The following is a 23,913-nucleotide window of genomic DNA, read 5'->3' as shown; positions in this document are numbered from 1 at the left end:
GAATATTTGTTAATAGGAAATACATACCAACATATTCAGGGATAATGAGGCCAGAAACTTAAAAGGTTCAGGAAACAAACAGTTCCTTGTACTCTACTTCTAACTTTTTCTGAAAGCTTGAGATTGTTTAAAAATAAAAACTTGTGGAAAGTCTAGTTACTTCAAAGAGGCATTGAGCAAAATATCCAAGTATTTTCTGAGGACATTTGGTCATACTTTAATAGGTTTCATTTTAGGAGGATACCAATAAAATATGCAGAAAGCTGACATTTGAATTTATGTTGATGAAACAATTTACAAAAATATCAAGGAGCCGCTTTATTGAAGTATAGTTGATGTACAGTATTATATGTCACAGGTGTACAATATAGTGATTCATAATTTTTAAAGGTTATACTCCATTTTTAGTTATTATAAAATATTGGCTGTGTTCCCTGTATTGTACAATATATCTGTGTAGCTTATTTTATACATAATAGTTTGTATCTTTTTTTTTAATGTAATTTTTTTTTTTTTTTTTTTTTTGGCCACACCACAGAGCTTGTGGGATCTTAGTTCCCCAGCCAGGGATCGAACCCGTGCCCCCTGAAGCATTGGGAGCACGGAGTCTAAACCATAGGACCGCCCGGGAAGTTCCATGCATCTTTTTTTTTTTTTTGTATTTTGGCTCTGCCAGGTCTTAGTTGTGGCACGTGGGATCTTCATTGAGGCATGCAGGATCTTTAGTTGAGGCACGTGGGATCTAGTTCCTTGACCAGGGATCGAACCCGGACCCCCGGCTTTGCGAGCACAGAGTCGTAGCCACTGGACCACCAGGGAAGTGCCCGCCCCCCTTTTTATAAAATAGGGAATGTTTCATGAATTTGAGTGTCATCCTTGTGCAGGGGCCATTGCTAATCTTCACTATATCATTCCAATTTTAGTATACGTGCTGCCCAGTCGAGCATTCAAGTAGCCACTTTAGAATAAATGTTTTTTTTGAAACCTATTGACCTGCATATCCAAATGAACTCTCTGGAGACCCTCTGAATGTTGCCTTATGATCAGAGGAACAAGGAGGACTTGGGACATCCTGGTGTCGAAAATGATTCTTTGTGATGATCAGCAAGAGTGGGGACAGTGGACTTTTATAGGTGAACTTTTTCAAAAAGCCCATTTGAAAGAGAAACTGATGCAGGTTTGAAAGAAGTCACCTATTTATCTAGTAAAATATTTAGGATCTACAAATAAATTACACTATTTTCCCAGAGCAATAACATATTAAATAATTAATTGTTATTATAATTTTTCAGTTCTAGCATCTAGGAATTGAAGTCCTGTTAATTATGGCAGGGCCTCACTGATACTTAAGCGCATCCTGGCAAGAGACCAGGACTCCAGAAATAGAAGAAAAATCTTCAGCATTAACAGAGAGAAAAAAATTTTATGTTATTTCCCTAGAAATCGTTTTGTATGACTATGTCAGTTACCTTTTTCTAAAACTGAGTTCTTCAAAACGTACCCTATAACGTGAGACATTAACTTGATTTTTTTTGCAGTGAATACATAGTAAAAATTTATTTGAATTGAGTGTGGACTAAGTATGAGGAATGTGTGTGTACGTGTGTGTAATGTGTGTGCGTGTGCTTGTTACTAAAATGAATTCTAACCACCAAAGAAAAAAGACAAATGCTTTATTTTATAATAAGATTTAATCCACTGAAATTTTATACAAAACAGACATTGGTCAGCTAGCATTTGCGCTCTTGTTGCAAATTAGTAAACATGCAAAAGAAGTTAAGCATAAGAATATTCAAACTGTGAATGAAACATGTCGCCTGCCATATCAGTAAACAAAGGATGTTGCAGCCATTAGCCACTACCTGTTCTCTTGAGGGTGAGCCCTGAAGAAGCTCAGGATGCAAACAGCAGGATGCCTACCAGCAAGCCCTCAGGCACTGCAGCCACCCCCAGCGGTGCACCCGAGGGGACTCAGGATGGGGAAGAACAGGCTACTGGCCCCAGAGAGCTGAGGTGCACATCAAAGGAATGATTTCAGTGAGCCCAGACTCTTGCATCTTCCCATACATAGAAAAGTGCTAAATTCATTAACTTGAGATGTCTGGTTTTCTTTCATTAACAGAAATCTTTTGATGTTCTGACTACTTGGTCTTTGTTGCAAAACTGCTGTATATCCTGGTTCCTCCCTCACCTCTTCCAAGCAGTCCCTCAGAACTCTCTGAGAGGCTGTCTCCCGGGCTTATGTCCTCAGAAAGTCTACCAAATAGAACACGATTCTCAACTTTTAGGTTGTGCATTTTTTTTTAGCCGACAAAACAAAGACATAACATTACTAACTAGACCATTTTTAAAATCAAGAGAGCTTAGTCAAAAAACAATCATATTACTGCTTTACATACATACATTTCTTTCTTATTTCTTATATAGATTTCTTACATAAATTATTGTTTCATTGGCTTAGGTTTTATAATCTTTGGGATTGAAGACATAGTATGTATATTAAGACATGATTAGAAAATGTTGGTCTCTTTGTAAATTTTCCTCTATGTGGAAAAAAAAAGATACAAGAAGATACATGGAACGTTCACCCTGTACCTACCCACTGGCAAGAGTAATCTGGGAGTCCTGAATAGAATCCATTTGACCATCTGTTGTATGTCACATTTCTTCAACTAAACGATCATTGATGCCAAGAGACAGCACCAGATTATGTTAAAACATTTTCACACTGGACATTTGGGGCTCAGGATCTATCCATTCTGGTCCATATTCTCACTGGATGCTGCCATTTTATTTCAAGTCTAGGCAATGGGAAAAGAGACGGAGGCACAGGAATGGTTTTTAGGCTTCAGGTTCTAACTGGTTGTGGTTGCCGTGTTCATGGAAACGACTGAACATGTCCAGTTCTGTCCTCCTAGGGACCTTAAAAAAAAGAAGAGATTAGGGCACTTTTGTTAGTTTCTTTCACTGGGCTTGTCAGAGGTTAGTATTGAAACAAAGATTTTCTGTATTTATTATTCAAGCTTAGAAAAAACTGGAAATAAAAATTGTTTGAGTTGGGAAAAAATAATAAAACAAAAATATTTATCCCGCCCACCCTGACTACATTCGCTTTCCCAAACCTGTTCTCTTTGAAAATCCCATGGAACACATCCAAATATCTATCAGTCTTAAGCTTTGCAGGAAATAATTTGGGAGAAAATGTCAATGAAATAAAGAGGTAGAAACCGGAGGATGGAAAGAAGCTGATGTTTTGTTAGTCCTAGAACCTCTTGTGTACTCACTGAAATTCTTCAACCTTGCGTGCTCCACCTGTTTCATCTACTTTTATATGTGGGGTAAAATCTCACACCACTGCCCAGGATTCTTATAGTTTTATGAGGAGCTTTTTTATTGCTCTCGGAGGAGTGAAAGGGCACTTGCCAACTAAAGTCTGTCTTTTCTCCATCTAGTTTCTGCTTTGGAAAATATCATAGCTTCTGATTTTATCTTTCTGGGCACATTTTCTCAATTTCTCTCTATAAATAGGGAGTTCAACCAGTTTCATCATAGGGTCGCCACACAGACATCTAGACATGAGGTGAGCAAAACTTTCCCTAGTGTAGTCATCATGTACGTCCTTAGAACGCTATATAGTACCTCCCAATAAACAGAATCATCGTAGCAGTCCTGGTCAGCTGGTTGTCCCCAGATAGGTATCTTTAGAATCAGACCTGTGAAAGTGGGGAGAAAATAAGTCATGTTATGATGCTGAAGAGGAAAATCAATTTGCAAAGTAATTAAAATACTGTTGTAAAGTCATCCCCTTGAGCTTACATGATTACTGTCAGAAGTTTAGAAAAATTTTAAATTCCAATGTTTATTATCATCTATTATGCTGAGAGCATGAGATATAAACATATGTTTACTTTTTATGCTCACCTGTGACTAGCCCTCCAACAAGTGCTGTTCCGATGGAAGAACCTAGCGCAGCTGCCTGCATGGCCATGGCAGACCTAGGAGGCCAAAAAAATTCCATTGTTTTTCCAAGCCAGCAAACAAAGCTCATCTCCTGAGGGCATGCATGCCTGCCCCTTTCAGGCCAGAGTGCATCATTACATACCAGCAAACAAACATTTGTTACAATTTTTCTTTTATCTCATACGTTTATTTTCTTTGAAACTCTTGATCAACGTTCACAAATTCTTATAAGCACTTAAACAGGAACTACCTTTTTCTTCAGGAGTGATGAGAAGATCTTCCTCAGATTCCATATGTATGTGTTAGCACACGGTATTTGTTTTTCTCTTTCTGACTTATTTCACTCTGTATGACAGACTCTAGGTCCATCCACCTCACTACAAGTAACTCAATTTCGTTTCTTTTTATGGCTGAGTAATATTCCATTGTATATATGTGCCACATCTTCTTTATCCATCCATCTGTCGATGGACACTTAGTTTGCTTCTGTGTCCTGGCTATTGTAAATAGTGCTGCAATGAGCATTGTGGTACATGACTCTTTTTGAATTATGGTTTTCTCAGGGTATATGCCCAGTAGTGGGATTGCTGGGTCATATGATAGTTCTATTTTTAGTTTTTTAAGGAACCTCCATATTGTTCTCCATAGTGGCTGTAGAGAATGGACTTGAGGACACAGGGAGGGGGAAGGGTAAGCTGAGACGAAGTGAGAGAGTGGCATGGACATATATACACTACCAAATGTAAAATAGATAGCTAGTGGGAAGCAGCCCCATAGCGCAGGGAGATCAGCTCGGTGCTTTGTGACCACCTAGAGGGGTGGGATAGGGAGGGTTGGGAGGGAGACACAAGAGGGAGGGAATATGGGGATATATGTATACATATAGCTGATTCACTTTGTTATAAAGCAGAAACTAACACAACAGTGTAAAGCAATTATACTCCAATAAAGATATTTAAAAAAAAAAAAGATCTTCCTTAGAGGGTTTAGTATTTTCTAAAAATGTGGTACAAGGTTCTGACTGGCAATCTGATTCATTCAACAACTACTTATTGGGTACTTGCTCTGTGCCAGCTTCCCTTCTAGGCACTGAGGATGGAGCAATATACAAAACAAATGTGAGCAGCCATCTCTCCTTACTTCATCCCCCCAAAAAACAATTGTGATGAAATTAAAAATCAGGAAAGCTAATTTTAACATGTATTGTAGGGACAACTCACTGAAAATATTAAAGTGTATCTATATCTTAGAAGTAGTTACCTTACAATGAAATGAGTGAAAAATTCCTTATAATTTGGGGAATAGAAGAATGTGATAAAAAGCTATAGAAATGCATAAGGGTGTCAAATGAATTAGGAGTGTGGGAATCTCCTTAGCACAGTGCCTCACTCTTAACAGGCAATTAACAAATAGTTGAGTTATTGCAGGAAAGCAAACCATTGAACTAGGAGAATGTGTTGTTTCTTCCTCATCCTTCAGGGAAAAGAATGTACTTAACTCAGATTCCTTTTTTTCTCTTTATTTGAAGGGTTTATTATTTTTTTTCTACTAAAGAAAAAATTGTACGAGTAATATGTGATCATTGTAAAAATTTCAAAATCACTAATTAAGAAAAGAAGGGAAAAAGTTTAATTTCCCTCCAATCTTATCAGTATAAACATGTAAAATATAAGCAAGTATTTTTATAAAAATGCAATCATGTCATGATACTGATTTTCCCATTAAATCTTAATGTTTTTTCATGTCAGTAAATGGAGATCTGGATCATAATTTTAATTGCTAGAGTATTACACTGTACAAATATACTGTAATTATAGTTCTATAGGTTGGATATTTAGGTTGCTTCTGATGTTTCATATTTTTAAATATGCTGTGAGAATATATCCTCTTAGGAACATGCTTATGGACTTGTCCAATAATTTCCCTAAAATAAAACCTATCTAGAAATAGGATTATCAGTAAAGGTTTATATTCTTCTTAAGGGCGTTTCCAAATAGGACCTTGTACAATTTATATCCCCATTTTTCCACTTTAGCCACCATTCAATATTATAATTTATTAAATCTTTATCAATTTGATAACTGAAAAATGGATAACTTGTTTTAATTTGCATTTCTTTGATTACTAGCAAGGTTGAATATTTAATATGTATTTACTCATCTGATTTTCTTCTTTTGTAAGCTGCCTGTTAATTTTACTAGAATTTGCCAAGATCTTTTACAAGGTATTAAAAGATGTTTTTGATGAAGGTTATTCCATGATAAAATAGGCTTGGAAAACACTGAGTTAGACAAAATTAACAGCACTATTAGAGTAAAGCTGCCATAACTTGAAAAAATGTCCCTTAAGTATATTAACTTCTCCTTGTTCTATGCGTACCAAGAAACTCGATTTGCATTTTAATATTCTGAATAGACACATGTGAGTAAATAGATTTGGCTCTTGTACAAAGGTATTTTATCTGCTGTGTGAAATATGTGTGAATTTTACCCACACATGTGAATGGGCCTTCCAAGGCTTGCCCCCCTCAACGCCTCCTGAGTAAATTAAGAAGTTGCTAAGCCTGTATACCCAAGGACTAGACTCTTAACCATGAAACCTACCCCGAATCTGGCCACCCAGCAAGACCCAGCCTTTGAGAGCCAGACAGACTAGTTTTATTGCATCTAGGGAACTGATCCAGGCATGATGCTCAAGAATTCCTCTATTTCTAATCCTGAGACACCTCTTAAGTGTGTGTGCAGAACGTTTACACACTATAATACTTAGGAGTTGAACTCTTTAACTCAAACTTTTGTCACGCTTGATTTGCATTAAAATACATTAGTGTTTGGTCTCAACACTCTGTTGGGTCCTGGAAAGGACTAAAAGAAGATGTGATATCTCTAGGGTTGTCCTCCAAATTTACAAAAGTAGTAAAAAACAAAAAAAAAACAAAAAAATACAGAAGAAATGGGTCACCTATACACATGAAGAGGAAGCAAATTTTCTATTCAGTAGAAAATACGATGAAGCAAGTTTTTCAAATATTTATCATTACTGGTCTTAAAATGGTAATACTTTAATCTGCTAAAATGGAAGAGAAACACTTTCTTTTCATATTATATAACTCCAGCCAGTGGTTTGTTGAGGCATCATCAAACACATTCACCTTTTCCTCATGTTTTCAATCAAAAATTGAGCATTTTGTTTCCTCCTTTCTTACTTCCTGAGTGATCTGAACTCTACAGTTTTCCTAGCTGTTTTGCATGGATGGCATTCATATCAAATTGTTCCAATCTTGTTGCATAAAATTACGACTGATGGCTTATGGCATCACTTCCATTCTCCTAAATTTGACTGATGGCTGTTCTTTCTCTGGCCACTTGGGGAAGAATCTAGGTCTGTTATAGCCTAGAAGGGATTTCAGAGAATAAATAGTACAAGTCTCTCATTTTACAGATGAGAAGACTTAGAACCAGACATGCTGAGTGACTTGTCAAAAGCTACTTAACTAGGTAGCAAAGTTGGAACCATATGCCAGTCTTTCTGATTCCCCAGATCCAAATGCTCTCCACATTATGCTAACTCATTCTTCTTTGTGTGGATTGGGTGCAGAGGTTGCCAGTTCATCACATATGCCCCATATGCTTGATTTTGGTAGGACTAAGTAAAAGAGTAAGCCTACTGTAATCTGAATGTGATGATCAAATTGTCCTATCTGCAATGAGACAGTTGCCTATGGTAGAGAAATTTAATTTAACACGTTAATTAAACAAAAAAACCCCATTAATAATGCTGGTTAAGAAACATCTTCCAATACAATTCTTTTATCTTGGTTGTGTCTCTTTGGCTTCAGTAAGAACAGTACTTACGAACTGTGGTCTGGACTGCTAAAGAAAAAGCTCTCTCATCACTGGGTTTCTCTAAGAGTAAGAGAAAACAGCACTTGACCTTGGGGAACAGGAAAACCCATTCTTTCACTCACCTGTCAGCTGTCTCCAAGGCTATGAACACAATGCTGGCAAGGCCTCCTATCACACCAGGTAAGCCGTGTAGGTTATGGACCCCACATGTATCGTGGATCCTCAGTTTAGTAGTGAAAAATGGCTAAAATTGTAAAAAGAGGAAGCTTTATTATTTTGTTAGCTATAGAGAGCTGTGTGACTGAAGTCAGTGACCATGCAGGAAAATTTTTATCTGCAGGCCAGTTCCCCATCTTCATCTGAAACCTGCTTACATCAAAGAATCTGAATACACTGATGGCAAAACTGCTCATTTCAGTCTTAGGTAGATAGATTTGAAGGTGAGTGACTTTAACTCCTACTCATTCTTACCCACTGATGGTATCCTAAATCCCCCGAATAGGGCTCAGAGTCCTTAATTATACAAAACAAACATCAACAACAACAAAACCTTTAATGGAACTGCCCTGAGGAAAGTAATACAAGTATGTTCAGTTCATACTGTTATAAGTAACTGATATAAACAAAAGAAAGCAAGAAAGAGTAGAAACCACTGGAACACTGACATGTTGAATGACCGAAGGAGAGGTGCTTAGGAAAGGACTTTTCATAGCTTTTTTCTGCTGGTGGGATGTGAGAAGATGATGCAGCAGATCCAAAGTTTGACTCAGAGTATCTGTTAATACTTACAGTCAGAAACTTGAACCCAAACACGGAGACCATTCCTGCAATGCTCCCAATGATCATAGCATAGTATGGGGTATTTGCCATGTCTGCACTAGTGCCTATAGCCACTCCTCCAGCAAGGGTTGCATTCTGAATGTGAACCTGTGTAGGGCACAGAAATGTGAGTGAGGTGAGAGGAAGGAGGAGGAGTTCAGAAGGACTGTAGCAGTCGTGGATTCAGTGGATTCCACACACCACACATTCTTCAGTTGGAAGGGTTATGGATTCGTTCTTTATTTTTTTTTAATATTATTGGGGAATGAACTTTTTATTTATTTTTAAAATTTTTATTTATTTATTTATTTGGTTGCACTCAGTCTTAGTTGCAGCAGGCAGGCTCCTTAGTTGCGACTCAAGGGCTCCTTAACTGTGACATGCAAACTCTTAGTTGCGGCATGCATGTGGGATCTAGTTCCCTGACCAGGGATCAAACCCAGGCCCCCTGCACTGGGATCGTGGCGTCTTAACCACTGTGCCCCAGGGAAGTCCCAGGATTCCTTTTTAAGAAGAAGGTTCTTTGTAATTTCAGAAGGCCTTTCCTCCCAGCAGTTGACACTTGGTATCCTTGTTGTAGGGTTCTTTGGTCGTGCATGAGAGATCAAGTTAGTAAGACCAGTGTGGAGAGGGATGTGAGGAAACTTCAAAAGAAGTTGTAGTAGGAGGGTGGGAATATACAGCAGTTATTCTGGCAGTGTTCTGCCTCTTTATGCAGCTTTGGAATGCATTTGTGGTTACCGTGAACTGAAAGAGGCCTGTGGCCACTGTGTGCTTTTGCAGAGTCCATGATATTCCAATAATCAAAGAGGGGATTTAGAGACATTGAAATGTACACATTACACATCAAAGACAACAGCTTTTGCAAGTGTCACTCTTCTGAGAACATTTGAGGATGGAGGAAAGAGTAACCAGTTTCCGTTTACCAGAATTCCTCAGAAAAATCATATTCTGGCTGTTCTGCCAGAGGAAGACAGGTTATCAATACTTTTGAAAGGAAACCACTGAGCTGTACATGTACGATTGCTTCTTTTTATTGTTTTCAATTTTTTCTCATGAAACAATTTGTAGAGAACTGAAATACATGTCCTTAGCTACGCTTAGAAATATTTTAGTGGGACTTCCCTGGTGGTGCAGTGGTTAAGAATCCACCTGCCAATGCAGGGGACACGGGTTCAAGCCCTGGTCTGGGAAGATCCCACATGCCGTGGAGCAGCTAAGCCCGTGCGCCACAACTACTGAGCCTGTGCTCTAGAGCCTGCGAGCCATGACTACTGAGCCTGTGTGTTACGACTAGTGAAACGTCTAGAGCCTGTGCTCTGCAACAAGAGAAGCCACTGCAATGAGAAGTCCACGCACCGCAATGAAGAGTAGCCCCCGCTCGAGGCAACTAGAGAAAGCTCGCACACAGCAACGAACACCCAACGCAGCCAAAATAAATAAATAAATAAATAAAAATTTAAAAAAAGAAAATAATATCTTGGTACAATATCTTTTTTCTCCCTCAGCTTAGAAAAGAAGAGTGGCTGATCTGAGGATTATTCCTTCACTGATATTTCTTTAAGCTCTTAGGCAAGAAACTCAAAAGACTATTTTGGGGGAGATATAAAAAAAGTTTGATTTTGAAATAATTTTAGACGTGTAGCAGTTACAAAAATATTACAGAGGGTTTCCATATATACCACACCCAGTTTCCCCCAATGTTAACGTCTTACATCACTGTAGAACTAGGAAATTAGCATTGGTGTAATATTATTAAATACCTTTTTGAATTTCACCAGTATTCCCACTAATATTCCTTTTCTTTTCCAGAATCCTATTCAGGATCCCACATTACATTTAGTTGTTATTTCTCTGAGAGAAATATCTGCTGTTAGAAAAATAAAATCAACTTGCATTCTCCCACTCTGTTTTTCTACTCTTGTAGAAATTCCTGTTTCTAAGAAAGATTTTCTAAGACCTTGGGGACAGTTAGCTCTATCATTAAAGAAATATGCTTCAGATCTTTGATTTTTGCATGATTATATTCCCTACTGGACTGTAAATTCCTTGATAACACTTTTAATTTGCCAGAGTACACATTTGAAGAATAAAGGAATGTTATTTTCAGATTATTCTCCAAGGTCTGCAGTGTCATGATTTGTTCGGGCAGCTCAGCAGTGATGCAGAAATGAACTAGTCATCAGAGCAGCCATCAGGGTCGCTTAGCGAAAGTTCCATGGGGGTTAACGTGGCACTTACCATATGGAGCTTGCCTCGGCTCTCAAGAAGGCTGGAGCATGCATAGGCTGTAACCACGCAGGCGGCAAGAGAGAAGTATGTGTTTACGATGGCCATGTACTGGTTCTTTCCAGCATTAGCGACGGCCGAATTAAAGCTGGGCCAAAATATCCATAAAAAAAGAGTCCCTGTAGTAAATCACAAAAAGGGATATTAGTTCTGAATATGGAAGACAGTCCAGGGGAAGCCGTTTGCCTTGGGCACTGACAAGATGTTTTTACTTTTAGGCTTTGTTATCTAAGAGTTAGGGGAAAATAGGGGTATTCCCTTGCGTCTGACCAAATAGACAAGAATCAGGCAAGTTCATCCCAACTCACCAATCATTGCAAACAAGTCTGAGTGGTACACAGACTCTTCATTGCGATGCCCTTCTTTCAGGCTTGATCGATACAAGACGCCTGCTACAGCCAAACCAAAGTAGGCCCCAAAGGCATGGATGGTCATTGATGCTCCAATGTCAGAGGCCTGAGGGTGGCAAAACATTCATGTAAATAGCGGTGAGACTCACTACAGGAGGGAGGTCAATGAAAGAACTGCTTCATGGGTTAAAGAAAAAAAGATCAAGAGAGAGAAAAAATGTGTCAGAGAAAGGGAATAAAACAGGGTCGTGAAAAACAAAAAAGTGCAAGCATTGGAGCCACACAGAACTGACTTTCAATCCTAGGTCAGGTACTTCTCTGATGTGACTTTAGACAAATTACTCTGCTTCTTTGAATCTCCAGTTCTGTAAAATGGGGAAATGTTACCCAGCTAATAGAGTTTGTGGTAAGATTTAGATGGGACCATGTTTTTCAACTGTTAGGTCCTTAGTGGGCACTCAATACATTTTAGGTTACTTTTCCAGGTTAGGGAGATTCTCAGTGAAATATTATGCATTGCACTTGATACAAAACAAACATGATTTTTGCATTCACTTGACATTGCAGTAAAAGCTCACTTCATTGTAACTCAAAGACTTGAAGTTTCAAGAAGCTTCACCCTGCAATGATGATATGAAAACCAGCTGAGGGACTTCCCTGGCAGTCCAGTGGTTAAGACTCTGCGCTTCCACTGCAGGGGGCACGGATTCGATCCCTGGTCTGGGAACTAAGATCCCACATGCTGCTCAGTGCCACCACAAAAAAAAAAAAAAAAACGAAGAAAAAGAAAACCAGCTGAGGTCCAAGATTCATTTGAAGAAGTGCATGTTAGGTCCCTCTTTAGGACACAATGGATTTGATCCAGTTTTCTACATTTCTTGTCTCTAGATGGAAAGTTCAGTGTGCCAAACCCAAGGCATTGCTCTGTACTTATTAAAGTAGGAAAATGATACAAATTTATTTAAATTTTCAGGCTTGATAAACTCCTATGTACCTTTCAAGTCCAGCTTAGCTGTCACTTCCTCAGACAAGTCTTCCTTGATTCCACAGTCTAAATTAAGTCTTTTAGGTATACTCCTTCAGAGCCGCTCCATTTATTTTTTCAAAGCATGTGTTGCAATTTATAATAATATTTTTTTGTGTGTGTGCGTGATTCTATAGGTAGATGGTTGAATGTATGATCATTTGTTGGATGTCTATCTCCCCCACTAGATTGTAAACCCTATGAAAACAGAGACCTTAACTATTTGTTTGTCACTGAATCACCAACACATGACACCTAGAAAGTTACCAAAAGTATTTGCTATTGAATTACATGTTCAATAGAGGCATAAATAAAATACTGGAGAGTACCCAGAAATATTCTGTTTATTTTCCTTGGGGGAATCAATGAGATTTTCATGGAGGAGAAGAAATTTCATCTAAGCTTTAATAAAAGGCTTTGAAAGAGCTATTCAATGAGTAGTTGAAATATAAATAGGAATTGATCATTGATAGAAAATGTATTTTAATAAAAAGAGTTGTAGAGCTAGAAAATTCTGGATTTGAATCCAGATTCAGGCAAGTAAGTCATTTAGCATCTGTGATCATCAGTTTTATCGTGTATAAATAGTAACATCATAATACCTACTTTACACTGTTGTGGTGATAGTGCAATTAAATAATGTTTATCAAACTCCTGGTTTACAGTAGGCACTCAAATGATTACTATGATTACTATTTGCTGTGGTGTCACTGTCACCAAGGTTTGTCCCTGAATATAGTGGGCATCCAATACATGTGTTGTGATGTTCAAAGCTAGGTAAGTATCACTAGAACACTTACCCCAAATATCTCGACAACCAGATATTCATTGACAGCAAAGACAGCAATTTCTAAAATTGTCATGGTCAGCATTTGGATTGGGCTTGTTTTTCCCAGGACAGCTCCAAAAGAAATCAGAACTGTGGCTGTACTGAAGTCTGCATTTATCATGCTGAGGGAAGAAGAAAGAAGACACTGAAGAATGATGCACACCCCACATACGTGGGTTGTAATGAACTATAGCACCACCATGTCCAGAGTTCAAGGCCCCTCTCCCCACCTGTCCCCATCAGGTGCTTCTCCCAGGCCTACTTTTATCCTCTCCCACGTCCTTGCCCACCCCCACCTCCAATTACCATACAATCTTTAGTTGCTCTCACATTTCCTTTAACCTACCTGTTCTTTACCTCATTTAGGGTTTTACCTTAATAAGGTAAAGGAATAATAATTATTATTAGCTTAATAAGGAAGGAATAATAATTTTGTGGAAGGAGATTTCTCATACCCTTAAAGTCAAATCATAGTGGATATAGACATGAATGTATGGTCCAGCTCAGTTGAGCAAGGCATTGATTTAGATCCTTGGATCCCAACGATCTTCTATCATGGAAAGGAAACAATTTGCAAGCTAGTTCAGAGGCTGACTGTCAAGAGACTAAGCAGAGAAACAATTGCTCTGAAAACACAATGGTTGGAAAATAAGGGGTGCTCACTTTTTGATTTCAATGTGGAATTTCTCTCCATGGCTCTGCAGGATCCCCTGTGCAATAGTGCCCCACTGGAGGCCCAGAGCAGCAATGAGTAGGTTGATGCCCACACTACTGAAGCCATATTTTCTCAAGAAGGTCATGAGGAAGCCAAACCCAGCAAATACCATAACGTGCACATCTTGGAAGACTGCAAAAGAGCAGAGGGAAAAAAATCTGCATAAGGGGACCACTGAGAAAGTGTTACATCATAGCCTATTCCATTTACTAAGTGCTACATCCTTTTCAGAAAACACTACAAAGGGAACGTTAACTGGGCTGCCAAGGGCTGGGTTCAAGTGCCTGCTTGGTTACTTACCAGCCAGGAGACCTTGGGCAAATTATTCAGTGTTTGAGCCTTTTCTTGGAAGACTATGCACTATCATACCAGTGTGTCTTTCATCCTCTCCCTGAAGAGTTTTCCATTACTTTCCACCTGAGGAAAACTTTGCAAAACACAGTGCAAGTATCACCCGCTCTTGCAGACTTTCCCAATATTTCCAGGGAAAATTAATATTTCCTCTTGTCTTTCCCAAACCTCAGCTTTAGCATTTGTCACATTGCATTACCATTTATTTAGCACGTATCACACTGTAATAGTTATTTTGTGAGGTGCCCATTGCCTGCACTAGATTGTGAGTTTCCTGATTGAAGGGATTAGGGCATACCCATCCTTTGCTTCCCTGAATCTGTCATAAAAGCGTGCGTAGAGGAAAAGAGGCAACACTGACTAAATGAATGAACTGCTGTCTTTATCTATCAAATGTGTATAGTAGGACCAGCGCTGGAAATCTTACTAGGTCATTATTCAAGTCATATGGAATAACGTCTTTGTTAACACTTTCTAAGCCAATGGAAGGAAGGCTGTATCCTCTTGAGGAACAGATACTTGACTTGGTTCTGAAGATGTAGGCTGATATCCCCCAATTGCATCACGTGACCGTGAGACCTTGGGCAAGTCACTTATTCTCTGGGAGCTTCCGTGTTCTCATCTGCAATACTGCAAAAGCTATATTTCACGTTTCCTGGGGCTGTAGGGAGTGCTGCCAGGTGACAGCTCTCCCTTCCCTCTGGGAAACACTCTTGTCTTATACAGGTCACAGGCCTTCCCTCGGGAAGCCTGAGCCCAATGACTGGTTCACATGAGCGTCCCCTTGCCTCGGGAGAGGGCCACCTGAAGCTAGGCAATCCCAGTCTCAGAGTTTCTGGTGGGGTCAGCTGAGGCTTCTGTCTCTGCCCAAACACTTCTGCTGCAGGTGTTGATCATAAGACACTCCCCAATAACCTTCTTTCAGGCTAATGTAGCTCTTAGAGTCTGTAGCACCTTCCCTTTGGGCTCCCCTCGTCTCTGTAGAACTGTCCTGACTCTTCTCCCCAACACAGCTTGCATACTACATTTTTTTTCAAACTTTTCCGATTAAATCCGATCAACTAATCTGTGGCAGTGATCACAAACCCGGAAGTGGATGAAGGTGCTGTCTTTCCAAAGATTCCCAGTATTTGAAAAGGGCTGGTTGGAGCCGTGGGGACTTACCCTACCATCTTACTCTAGGACAAACACCAGGACAGACAGAAGTTGGCATCATAGACTGAATTATGAGGCTCCTTTGGTGGTCTAGAAGCTAGTCTCACTGGTATATGAGTGCTGCAAATGTAATAAAGAGAATGAGAAAACCAGAACAAACTCGCTGATTCAGGCACACACAGGGTCATCATTCTTTCGACCCCATCCATGCAGTGAGCCTTTTGGTCATTTTATTGTTTGTTGGTGCAACCTCCCAAGACAGTCAGTCTGAGGAGGGTGAAAAAGGAAAAAATAGATTTCTGAAGATTCCCTCTCCTTAGCAGCTTTGAGGGAGGTCTCAGAGAGGAGAATGCTGCAGTCTTTTTGTTTTCCTAGTGAGATAATGCCTATTGGCAATAATCTGACTTATACCCATTCTGGCATTCTGGATGCCCGCCCTCATCTCATATCTTCCCAGACAACTTCAGAATTGGGATTTTACCTGACCTGCCGATGGGCAACTGTCAACTAACATCAACCTGTTTGATTTTGGAAATATAGGTGACCACATACATTCATCTATTTTTACAGATTGTTTTACCACCATTTAAATTTTTTACATAAACATCTGATTTAGATTGTAGACTAAGTTGGAGTGGAGCTCAGAGAGTATGCGTGACGTACTGTTTATGATTTTCCTAGACCTTTCTACAACTCAGTTTTCTCCTCTTTAAAGAACAGTTTGGATTAGATGAAGCCCAAAGTCTCTCCTAGCTCTATAAGTTGTTTCATTTATTTTATTTTGTTTTTAGGTCAGGACTCTAAGATCCAGAGAAGTTAGGTGAGTTGTTTATAATCACAAAACTAAAATAAAAATAAGAACCCAGTCTTACTGTCTTCACTGTGTTTTTTTTTTTTTTCATTACGCCAAGTTATTTTTCTAAACATTCTTTTCTTTTTTCCGAGAGTACTCTTGTTCCTCCTGTCATCAGCTGATTTTAAAGTGTGCAATAACCAACTAATTTAAAAATTGTTTTAACTAATTTTGTAATGTCTCACACTGGGAGTAATAATTATTCAGATTCTATCCCCCTCTCCCTTTGTTGGAAAACCAGACATTATACAGAGGGAGGAATTTCTTGTATTAACAGTGCTCCACTGTTTCCCACCGCTCCCCCAAATCTAATTCTTGTTACTGCTTTTCGCCACAAGGGGGCGTAAAGAACCTCACCTAAGAGAGCTTACAAAGTTGAGAAGGCTCTTGACAAATAATGATTCTGTATGAAAGGTATGGATAAAAAGGTTTGTAAACAGTTAGGATTATGTATTGTCTTTCATCTTGCACTAGGAATTTTTTTTTGCGGGTGGGGTCAAAGGAGAGGGTCATGAGTTTAGTTTTATGGTGCAAGACTCTGCCATTAAAGGAATTAAGTATCCTCTTCATAGAAGGAAAAAGGGATTTCTTTAGTGATTGGTACTTTTGTGAAGTCTTCTGATGGGTTTTAAGGACTGCCAAGACTTGTCTAAATCAGATATTCTCAGTAGCAGGCAATTTTTAAAAATTGAAGTATAGTAGATTTACAATACTGTGTTAGTTTCAGGTATAAGGCATAGTGATTTGCCTTTATTTTTTTTTCAGATTATGTTCCATTATAGGCTATTACAAGATATTGGGTAAAATTCCCTGTGCTATATAGTAAATCCTTGTTGCTTATTTACTTTATGTATAGTAGTTTATATCTGTTAATCCCATACCCCTAATTTGTCCATCCCTGTTCCCTTTCCCCTCTGGTAACCATAAGTTTGTTTTCTATGTCTGTGAGTCTGTATTCAAGCATTGTATCACTTAGGATAGCAGAAAACAATTTCCTAGGAATCATTTACCCTGCACTTTTAGTAACCTTTTGCCTGTCACGTATATCTAGATTTGCTGAATCTTTTGTAGTAAATGAACTGAATGAGGAACTCCCTGGTGGTCCAGTGGTTAGAACTCGGTGCTTTCACTGCCCTGGCCTGGGTTCAATCCCTGGTCAGAGAACTAAGATCCTGCAAGCCGCGTGGCACAGCCAAAATAAATAAATAAATAAATAAATAAACGAACCGAATGATATCTGAATAAATATAGGAGCATATTCTTAAATTGAGATTTAAAAAATAAATCATCATACTAATCTGTTGCTGGTATTGAAATTCATAAAATAATTTCTAGTGCTGTGTACATTCGTTGCCAGTTTACCTATATCTTCAGTGATTCTTCAAGTGTGATCTGCAGACATCTTGGGCATCTTGGAAACACTTTCAGGGAATATGAGGTTAAAATTATTTTTATGATAATTCTAATTCAAGATGTTATTTGACTTTTTCACTGTGTTGATATTTCCGCAGATGATGAAAAACAATGGTATAGAAAACTACTTGTACTTTAGCATGAATGAAAGCAGTGGTACCAAACTGAACTAGTAGTCTGGTTTTCTTCATGACCACACACTTGCAGTAAAAAAAACCAGTTTTACTTACAAATTCCTTGATGAATCAGTAAAAATTATTAATTGTAACTATTGACCCTCTCATACATGTCTTTACACATAAAACACTACTGAAACATGATGGTCGTCTCAGAAAAGAAAAAGCACGTTTGTTATTGTTTGAGTTATGAACTGAGTGAGCAACTTTTCCACAGAACTCCATTTTTTTTTTTTTTTTGGAAAAAAGATTGATATAAACTATGGTTTTTCAAATGGGTATAAACTTTTTCTGAAAAATGAACGAAGTGATGTTGTGATTTCAATGAAAAGAACTCACAGTATTTGTTGCCAGTAATACATTTTGAGTTTAAAAAAAACTTAGAATTCCACCAGAAACTAACACAACATTGTGAATCAACTATACTTAAATAAATAAGAAGTAAATTAAAAAATTAGAAGTAAATTAAAAAATTGGAATTTCAGAAAATTTATGTCTGCCACTACAAGCTTGTCAGCTTTCTGAAACTTCTTGGGGTTTCTGGTGAGATTGTTGGTGATATTAACAAGTATCCTTTTTTGATATTATATAATGAAATACGTCAACATTTGGAGTATCTGCATAACTGTGAATCAGTACTTTTCAAATGATCAATGTACAATGTAACAAGATCACACATGGGATCCACTCAAAGTTCAAGATAGGCTAATGGATTCTAATGTTTAACAGAGGACATAAAGTTCATTGATGTGGTTTTAATGTCCTGTAGGCATTAAAGACCTTGTGTTTGTAGAATCTCTGATAACATGTTAACAGCCTTCAAGGAGCCTTCTCCTTAAACTCTACTTTTCTCTAGTCTTGCTACGTGTTAGCAAGGATTAGTTGACAGTCACAGCCAAACGTCATTCCTTTTCAAATTATTTGCCTCAACAAAGTGGCCAACACTTTGCTGGGTGCCATGAAGGCCGATAAACCATAGAGTGTATCTAGTTCCTCAAATGAGTTTTCTCTGGGGTCCGTCATGACATGCAATGTGATATTCAGGAAGTTGCCCACAACTTCCGTAGTTGTGCCCTGGGATGGGAGCAGATGCCAGGATTGTGTGATATCATCCCTTTCTCTGCATTGCGTAGTGAGGAATGCAAGTGAGGAGAGAGATGAATAAACTTATATCCTATTGAATTTATTTTAAATATAAATTAAGGTCCTACTTTATTTATTTGTGGAAAATTTCATAGCTTTCACCACACTGCAACTGAGAACTGGTGAAACTCCCTGTGAACTTCTTAGGCAGGAAATGAGCCTCTTCTGTGCTTGAACCCCTGAACCTGGCACGGTCCATGACGCTAGGTAGGTGCCCCCAAATGGTTGTTGACTTGACTTGAACTTTGCTTCTTAGTGAGTGAATATTTAATAATCTTCTCTCCAGTGACTTACGCTGTTGCATAAGTTTGATGTACATCAATTGTTTGAAATGTAGGAAAAAATATATAGGTATAATTAGTATAATTGTGTGGTTTCTAGGGCTGTTCTACAAAATATTTTAACCAGTGATAACATAGCTGAACTGGAAGATTAGTACTAACCAGAATTTTAGATCTTGGGAGCCACCTTACAGAAGAGAGAACTTTTAATTGTGTATAGACTTGAGTTATGGGGAGCATTTTGAATGAGTGAAGACTGCCTTCCATGTAAAATTTCACTTTGTGTTCTGCTTAATGTCCTTCTTCTGGGCCCCCAGGGGCCTCTATTGCTTAAATTCTTCTTCCCTTATCCTGCCCCCTGCCTATGTCCTGGCTTCACTGCTCTTATAGTGAGGAAGATGCTGTGGTTTGTGTGTGTGTGTGTGTGTGTTGGCTGTTGATTGTTAATCATTATTATTATTGGCAACTGTGATTTGATGTTTCCTTAAAGAAGTGAAAAAGAATCCTGCCCTAGATATCATGTTTTGATCCCTCTCTTGTTTTCGTGTTTGATACAGCTGATATAACAGAAAATCCTTTTAGTGATACTTTCAAGTTATAGCCAGAATTTGACCATTTCTCGGAACTTCCTCCATTATGACCTTGGCCCAGCCTACTTTCATATCTCTTCAGGATTACTGGATGGTTCTCGTATATGACTTCCTAGTTGTTCCCCTGACCCCCTACAAACTCTTTTCTACTTAACATCCAGAAGAATGTCTTTAAAACTTAAGTCATATCATACTCCTCCTCTCAAAGTCCTCCAATTGTTTCTCAACTCAGAATAAAAACAGTTTGCTTACCACGGTCTACAAGGCTCTGTGGCACTCGAACTCTCACACTTCTGACTTTGTTTTCCCTGCTTGCTCACTGCATATACTAAATACCCCAGGGCCTTTGCGCTTGCTGTTTCTTCCATATAAAATGTCCTTGTTCCGTTTCCATATAGTTTATTCTCTTGCCTCTTTTCGTTCTGTTTAATGTCACTTCATATCAAAAAGACCTATCCAGACTCTACATTAACTGCCTTTCTCAATCAGATTTCTCATTTAAACCATGGAACAAGACAATGATTTAAGTAACTATTTTCTAGTTCTCTCAGAGATGGTACAGGATTGGTACCACTGTAGAAGCACAGAAGAGAAGTTAATTAATTGTATGCAGTGGATGCCTTGGGCTAGTAAAACTTAATTCATTCACATAACCCTGGTTGAGAAAGGCTGAAAGGATATCCCCCTTGTCCAGGTGCATCTATTTTTTAAATATTGCTTTGTTTATTGGTGTGGCATTTTATTACCATGTGAGTGTGTGTGTGTGAGTGTATGGCTGTGTGCTGTGTGTATGTATAACATACAGGCAAATATATACATGTATATATTTGCTTGTATTACACACAGATATGCATATGTATATGTGTATATATATATATACACATATATACATATATGTATATATGTGTAAATGCTTTTCCCCTCCCGGCACAGTATACATGTGAATATGAATATATATATACGTATTGAATATATATCTATTCATATATATATATATATATATGTGTATATATATATATATATGGTCTGGGTTTCCCCATTGGAATGTAAACTTCATAATGAAATAGAGCAGGACCCTATGGTCCTCCCCCTGTCCATGCCCTCCACCTGCCTTTTGTGTGTGGAAAAACTCTAGCCAAAGAATGGGTTTAATAGAAGTGAGAAAATGCAGAAGCAAAGAATAGCAGTCCAAAAAGACTAAATAATAATAGTTTAGTCATTAACCAAAGTCAAGGACCTTTAGTTCCTCCTCATGGGCTATAGGTAATATCCTGAGCCACATCCTGTGAGCTGCCTTACAGACACTGAAACCCCCGCCAGGTGGAAGAAGTGAACTACATGATGACCAGACTGTAGCCATGACATAAGCTGCCACAGTTCTGAGAATTGGCCTCAAAGAAATGGAAACAAACCAACCCTGGAACTAAAGACTAACTGTACTTAAAACAGTCAAGATGACACTGATCAGACCACTGATGACCAATATCGAGAGGACTGTCAGAGCTGACTGTGCTGTTTCTGCATGTAGACCCCTCCCTCCGTCTATAAAAGCTCTTGCGCCCTGATTGTCGGGGGGCGGGGGGGAGTCGGCCTTTGGACAGGAGTCCGCCCTCCCCCTCAGTCGCAGCATCTACAATAAAGCAAACTTTCCTTTCCATCAGACTTGCTTCTTTATTGGCTTTTGAGCGGCGAGCAGCCAGGCTCCACTTTCGGTAACAGTAAGGGCGTGGGCTTTGCTTGTTTTGTCTGCTTTGCTTTATTCACTGCCTAGAGCCTAGGACCTTGAAGACTGCTTGACGAGAATTGGGAGCTAAATAGATATTTTCTTAATGCATCATAAAATGAATGAATTTCTATGTTCCTTGCAAGCAGAGTATAAAGGTCATGTGATTGCTAGGCGCTTGAAAAAAAATGACCATGTTTAGTAACTCTTCTCTCCAACTTGGCTTTTATCTCAAATTCTGAATTGAAGTTTTACCTACGAGTGTTGACACTGGAACTGAGAGAATTCAGCTTGAATTATGCAAATTATGAAGCTTTTGATCTCTTAAGATAACTTTATTTGAATAACACTAATCTTAGATTATATTTCTGGCATTTTGTTTCTATGCCATACTGCAGCTCTTCGTTTACATGTGCACCGAACAGTGGAGTCTTACAATAAAGAGATCTTACTTGCTTTATCTTTGAGTAAGTTTGCTGTAGCACATGCTTGGTGCATAGTAAAAATGTTTACTGGATGAAGAAACGAAATGTACAAAAGCATACAGAGTTGAACAGAATTCTTTTCTGTTTTGGTGTTCTTGAACTTGCAAATTATAAAATTCTTTAATCAAGAACTCTTTTGGATATCTATGTAAAGAGAACTAGATTTGGACTCTGAGTCTCTGACTTATGGTCCTAACTCTGCCCTTAACTTGTGAATGTGCATTTTGACTGAGTCGCTTGGCAACTCTAGGTCACCTTTTCTACATGAGAATACTCCCCATTATATAAACTCCCTCAAAAATGTGTAGGAATGAGAGAACAAATGTCATATTTTTTTAAAAAGCTTAGACATATGCTGTAGAACTATAATAAATATCGCTACAAAAATAATTTAATAAATTAATAAAATTTAACATTTAATAAATAATAAATACTAAAATTATTTGTGCCTCACTGAAAAAACAGTCTATATAACAGGATTATATTACAACCTCCCTCCCTGGTTAACAAGGTGATGAATATGCCTGGCTCATAGTAAGCAGTCAGTAAATGGTAGTTATTATTTTTACACTAAGTGTTTCATAGCCTGCCTATCCAAACTTGAAACTAAATCCCTTCTTTCCTCCAGTCGCCATTCCCAGGGAAGGGTCCTGCTTTTAAAATATGTCAGGTGCTCACACGTTTCTTCTCATCTCAGAGGAACAAACGGTCTTCCTTTCAGAATATTATAAAACCTTAAGTACATCATTTACATCCTATATCATCCTTAATACCTCTTCTTATGCCTTAAGGCCCTTACATGAATTCCTTCTCAATATTCCATTTTGTTTCTACTCTTTCTCCTCCAAAGTTAACTTTGAGTCTTTTTTTTTGGGGGGGGAGGCGGATATTTTTATACCTTGCAGAACTAGTGATGAAGGGAAAAATAAGGTCATTTAGCAGCATGTAGGCAACCCAAAACATTGATCAATTATTTACATTTTCAACTTCTTGTTCTGATATTTTAATAAACACAGATTCTACCCAAACACATTAACTACAGAGACCAGATGCCCCAGCATAAACTTATAACAACCTTAGCGCTCAGAACTATCACATAATTCTATAAGGAGCTCCCATGTAGAGTGCTAGGGGTTACAGTATTTACAGACCTCACATTCTGAGAACCTAAAATGGGTCCACATTCTGAGAACCCAAAAATGTACAATAAGAAGCAGATTGCTTACTCACGAGGATACAAGTCAAGGTATCTGTCCACATCCACGGTAGGTGACTTGGTGCTGTTGGGCTGCTGGGAAAAGTTCTGATCCGTTTCATACTGAACAAATAATCCAAATAAAACAATCATGGCAACTTCCAGGCCAATGGCCATGAGAGGGAATGTGAACCTCATGTTTGTGGCAAAGGACAGAGGCACACTGAGGGCTTCGCGGTCTGTGGGAGGTTGATAAGGACAGAGGGGCTGCTCTGTGTGTAGAATTAAGCTGCATGCTCAAGGCACTCCAGTGACATTGCAAGAAAAAAACTGGGCAAGACTGGTGAAAACGCCCCATCCACTGGAGTGAGTTATGCTCTGTAATCAAACTGTTGTAAATGCTGGTTTGAAGAAAATACAATATAGATTGAAAGAAGCCAGCTGATGGAAATGATCTATTGCACACAAGTGTCTAGACTCTTTTTTCCCCCTTTTTATTACATTTTTAAATTAAAAAATTTTTAATTATTTTAAAAAATTTTTATTGGAATATAGTTGATTTGCAATGTTGTGCTGTACAACAAAGTGAATCAGCTATACATATATATATCCACTTTTTTTTTTTTTTTTAAATGAAAGCTTCTTTATTTATTTATTTTTGGCTGTGTTGGGTCTTCGTTTCTGTGCGAGGGCTTTCTCTAGTTGCGGCGAGCGGGG

General features: G+C 38.4%; 1 protein-coding gene and 1 non-coding gene across 2 annotated transcripts; both read right to left on the bottom strand.

Annotated features, from left to right (window-relative positions):
- Window positions 1-839: 839 nt before the first annotated feature.
- Window positions 840-947, bottom strand: LOC118904647. Its single transcript, XR_005022094.1, has one exon. It is a non-coding gene; the product is annotated as a U6 spliceosomal RNA (small nuclear RNA).
- A 1,874-nt stretch (window positions 948-2,821) lies between these two features.
- Window positions 2,822-23,416, bottom strand: RHAG (Rh associated glycoprotein). The gene is made up of 10 exons (XM_036869996.1): window positions 23,232-23,416; window positions 13,780-13,963; window positions 13,088-13,238; window positions 11,222-11,369; window positions 10,866-11,032; window positions 8,595-8,732; window positions 7,928-8,049; window positions 3,922-3,995; window positions 3,640-3,713; window positions 2,822-2,922 (listed from the first exon to the last, which is right to left on the bottom strand). Exons 1-10 carry the CDS (start codon window positions 23,392-23,394, stop codon window positions 2,842-2,844), a joined length of 1,302 nt encoding a protein of 433 aa, XP_036725891.1. The 5' UTR covers window positions 23,395-23,416; the 3' UTR covers window positions 2,822-2,841.
- Between the last annotated feature and the right edge of the window lie 497 nt (window positions 23,417-23,913).

The sequence above is a fragment of the Balaenoptera musculus genome, chromosome 11, assembly GCF_009873245.2.
Source record: "Balaenoptera musculus isolate JJ_BM4_2016_0621 chromosome 11, mBalMus1.pri.v3, whole genome shotgun sequence".
Lineage (NCBI taxonomy): Eukaryota > Metazoa > Chordata > Mammalia > Artiodactyla > Balaenopteridae > Balaenoptera > Balaenoptera musculus.
Note: the sequence above shows the minus strand (reverse complement) of the source record. Positions and strands in the feature narration are given on the sequence as shown.

Coding starts and splice junctions, on each gene's coding strand:
- RHAG (XM_036869996.1), bottom strand. CDS start 23,394: ATGAGGTTCACATTCCCTCTCATGGCCATTGGCCTGGAAGTTGCCATG. Junction 13,239..13,779: donor TTCCACATTGAAATCAAAAA/GTGAGCACCCCT, acceptor TTCTTCCCTCAG/CATGATAAATGCAGACTTCA. Junction 8,050..8,594: donor TTGGGTTCAAGTTTCTGACT/GTAAGTATTAAC, acceptor TTACAATTTTAG/CCATTTTTCACTACTAAACT.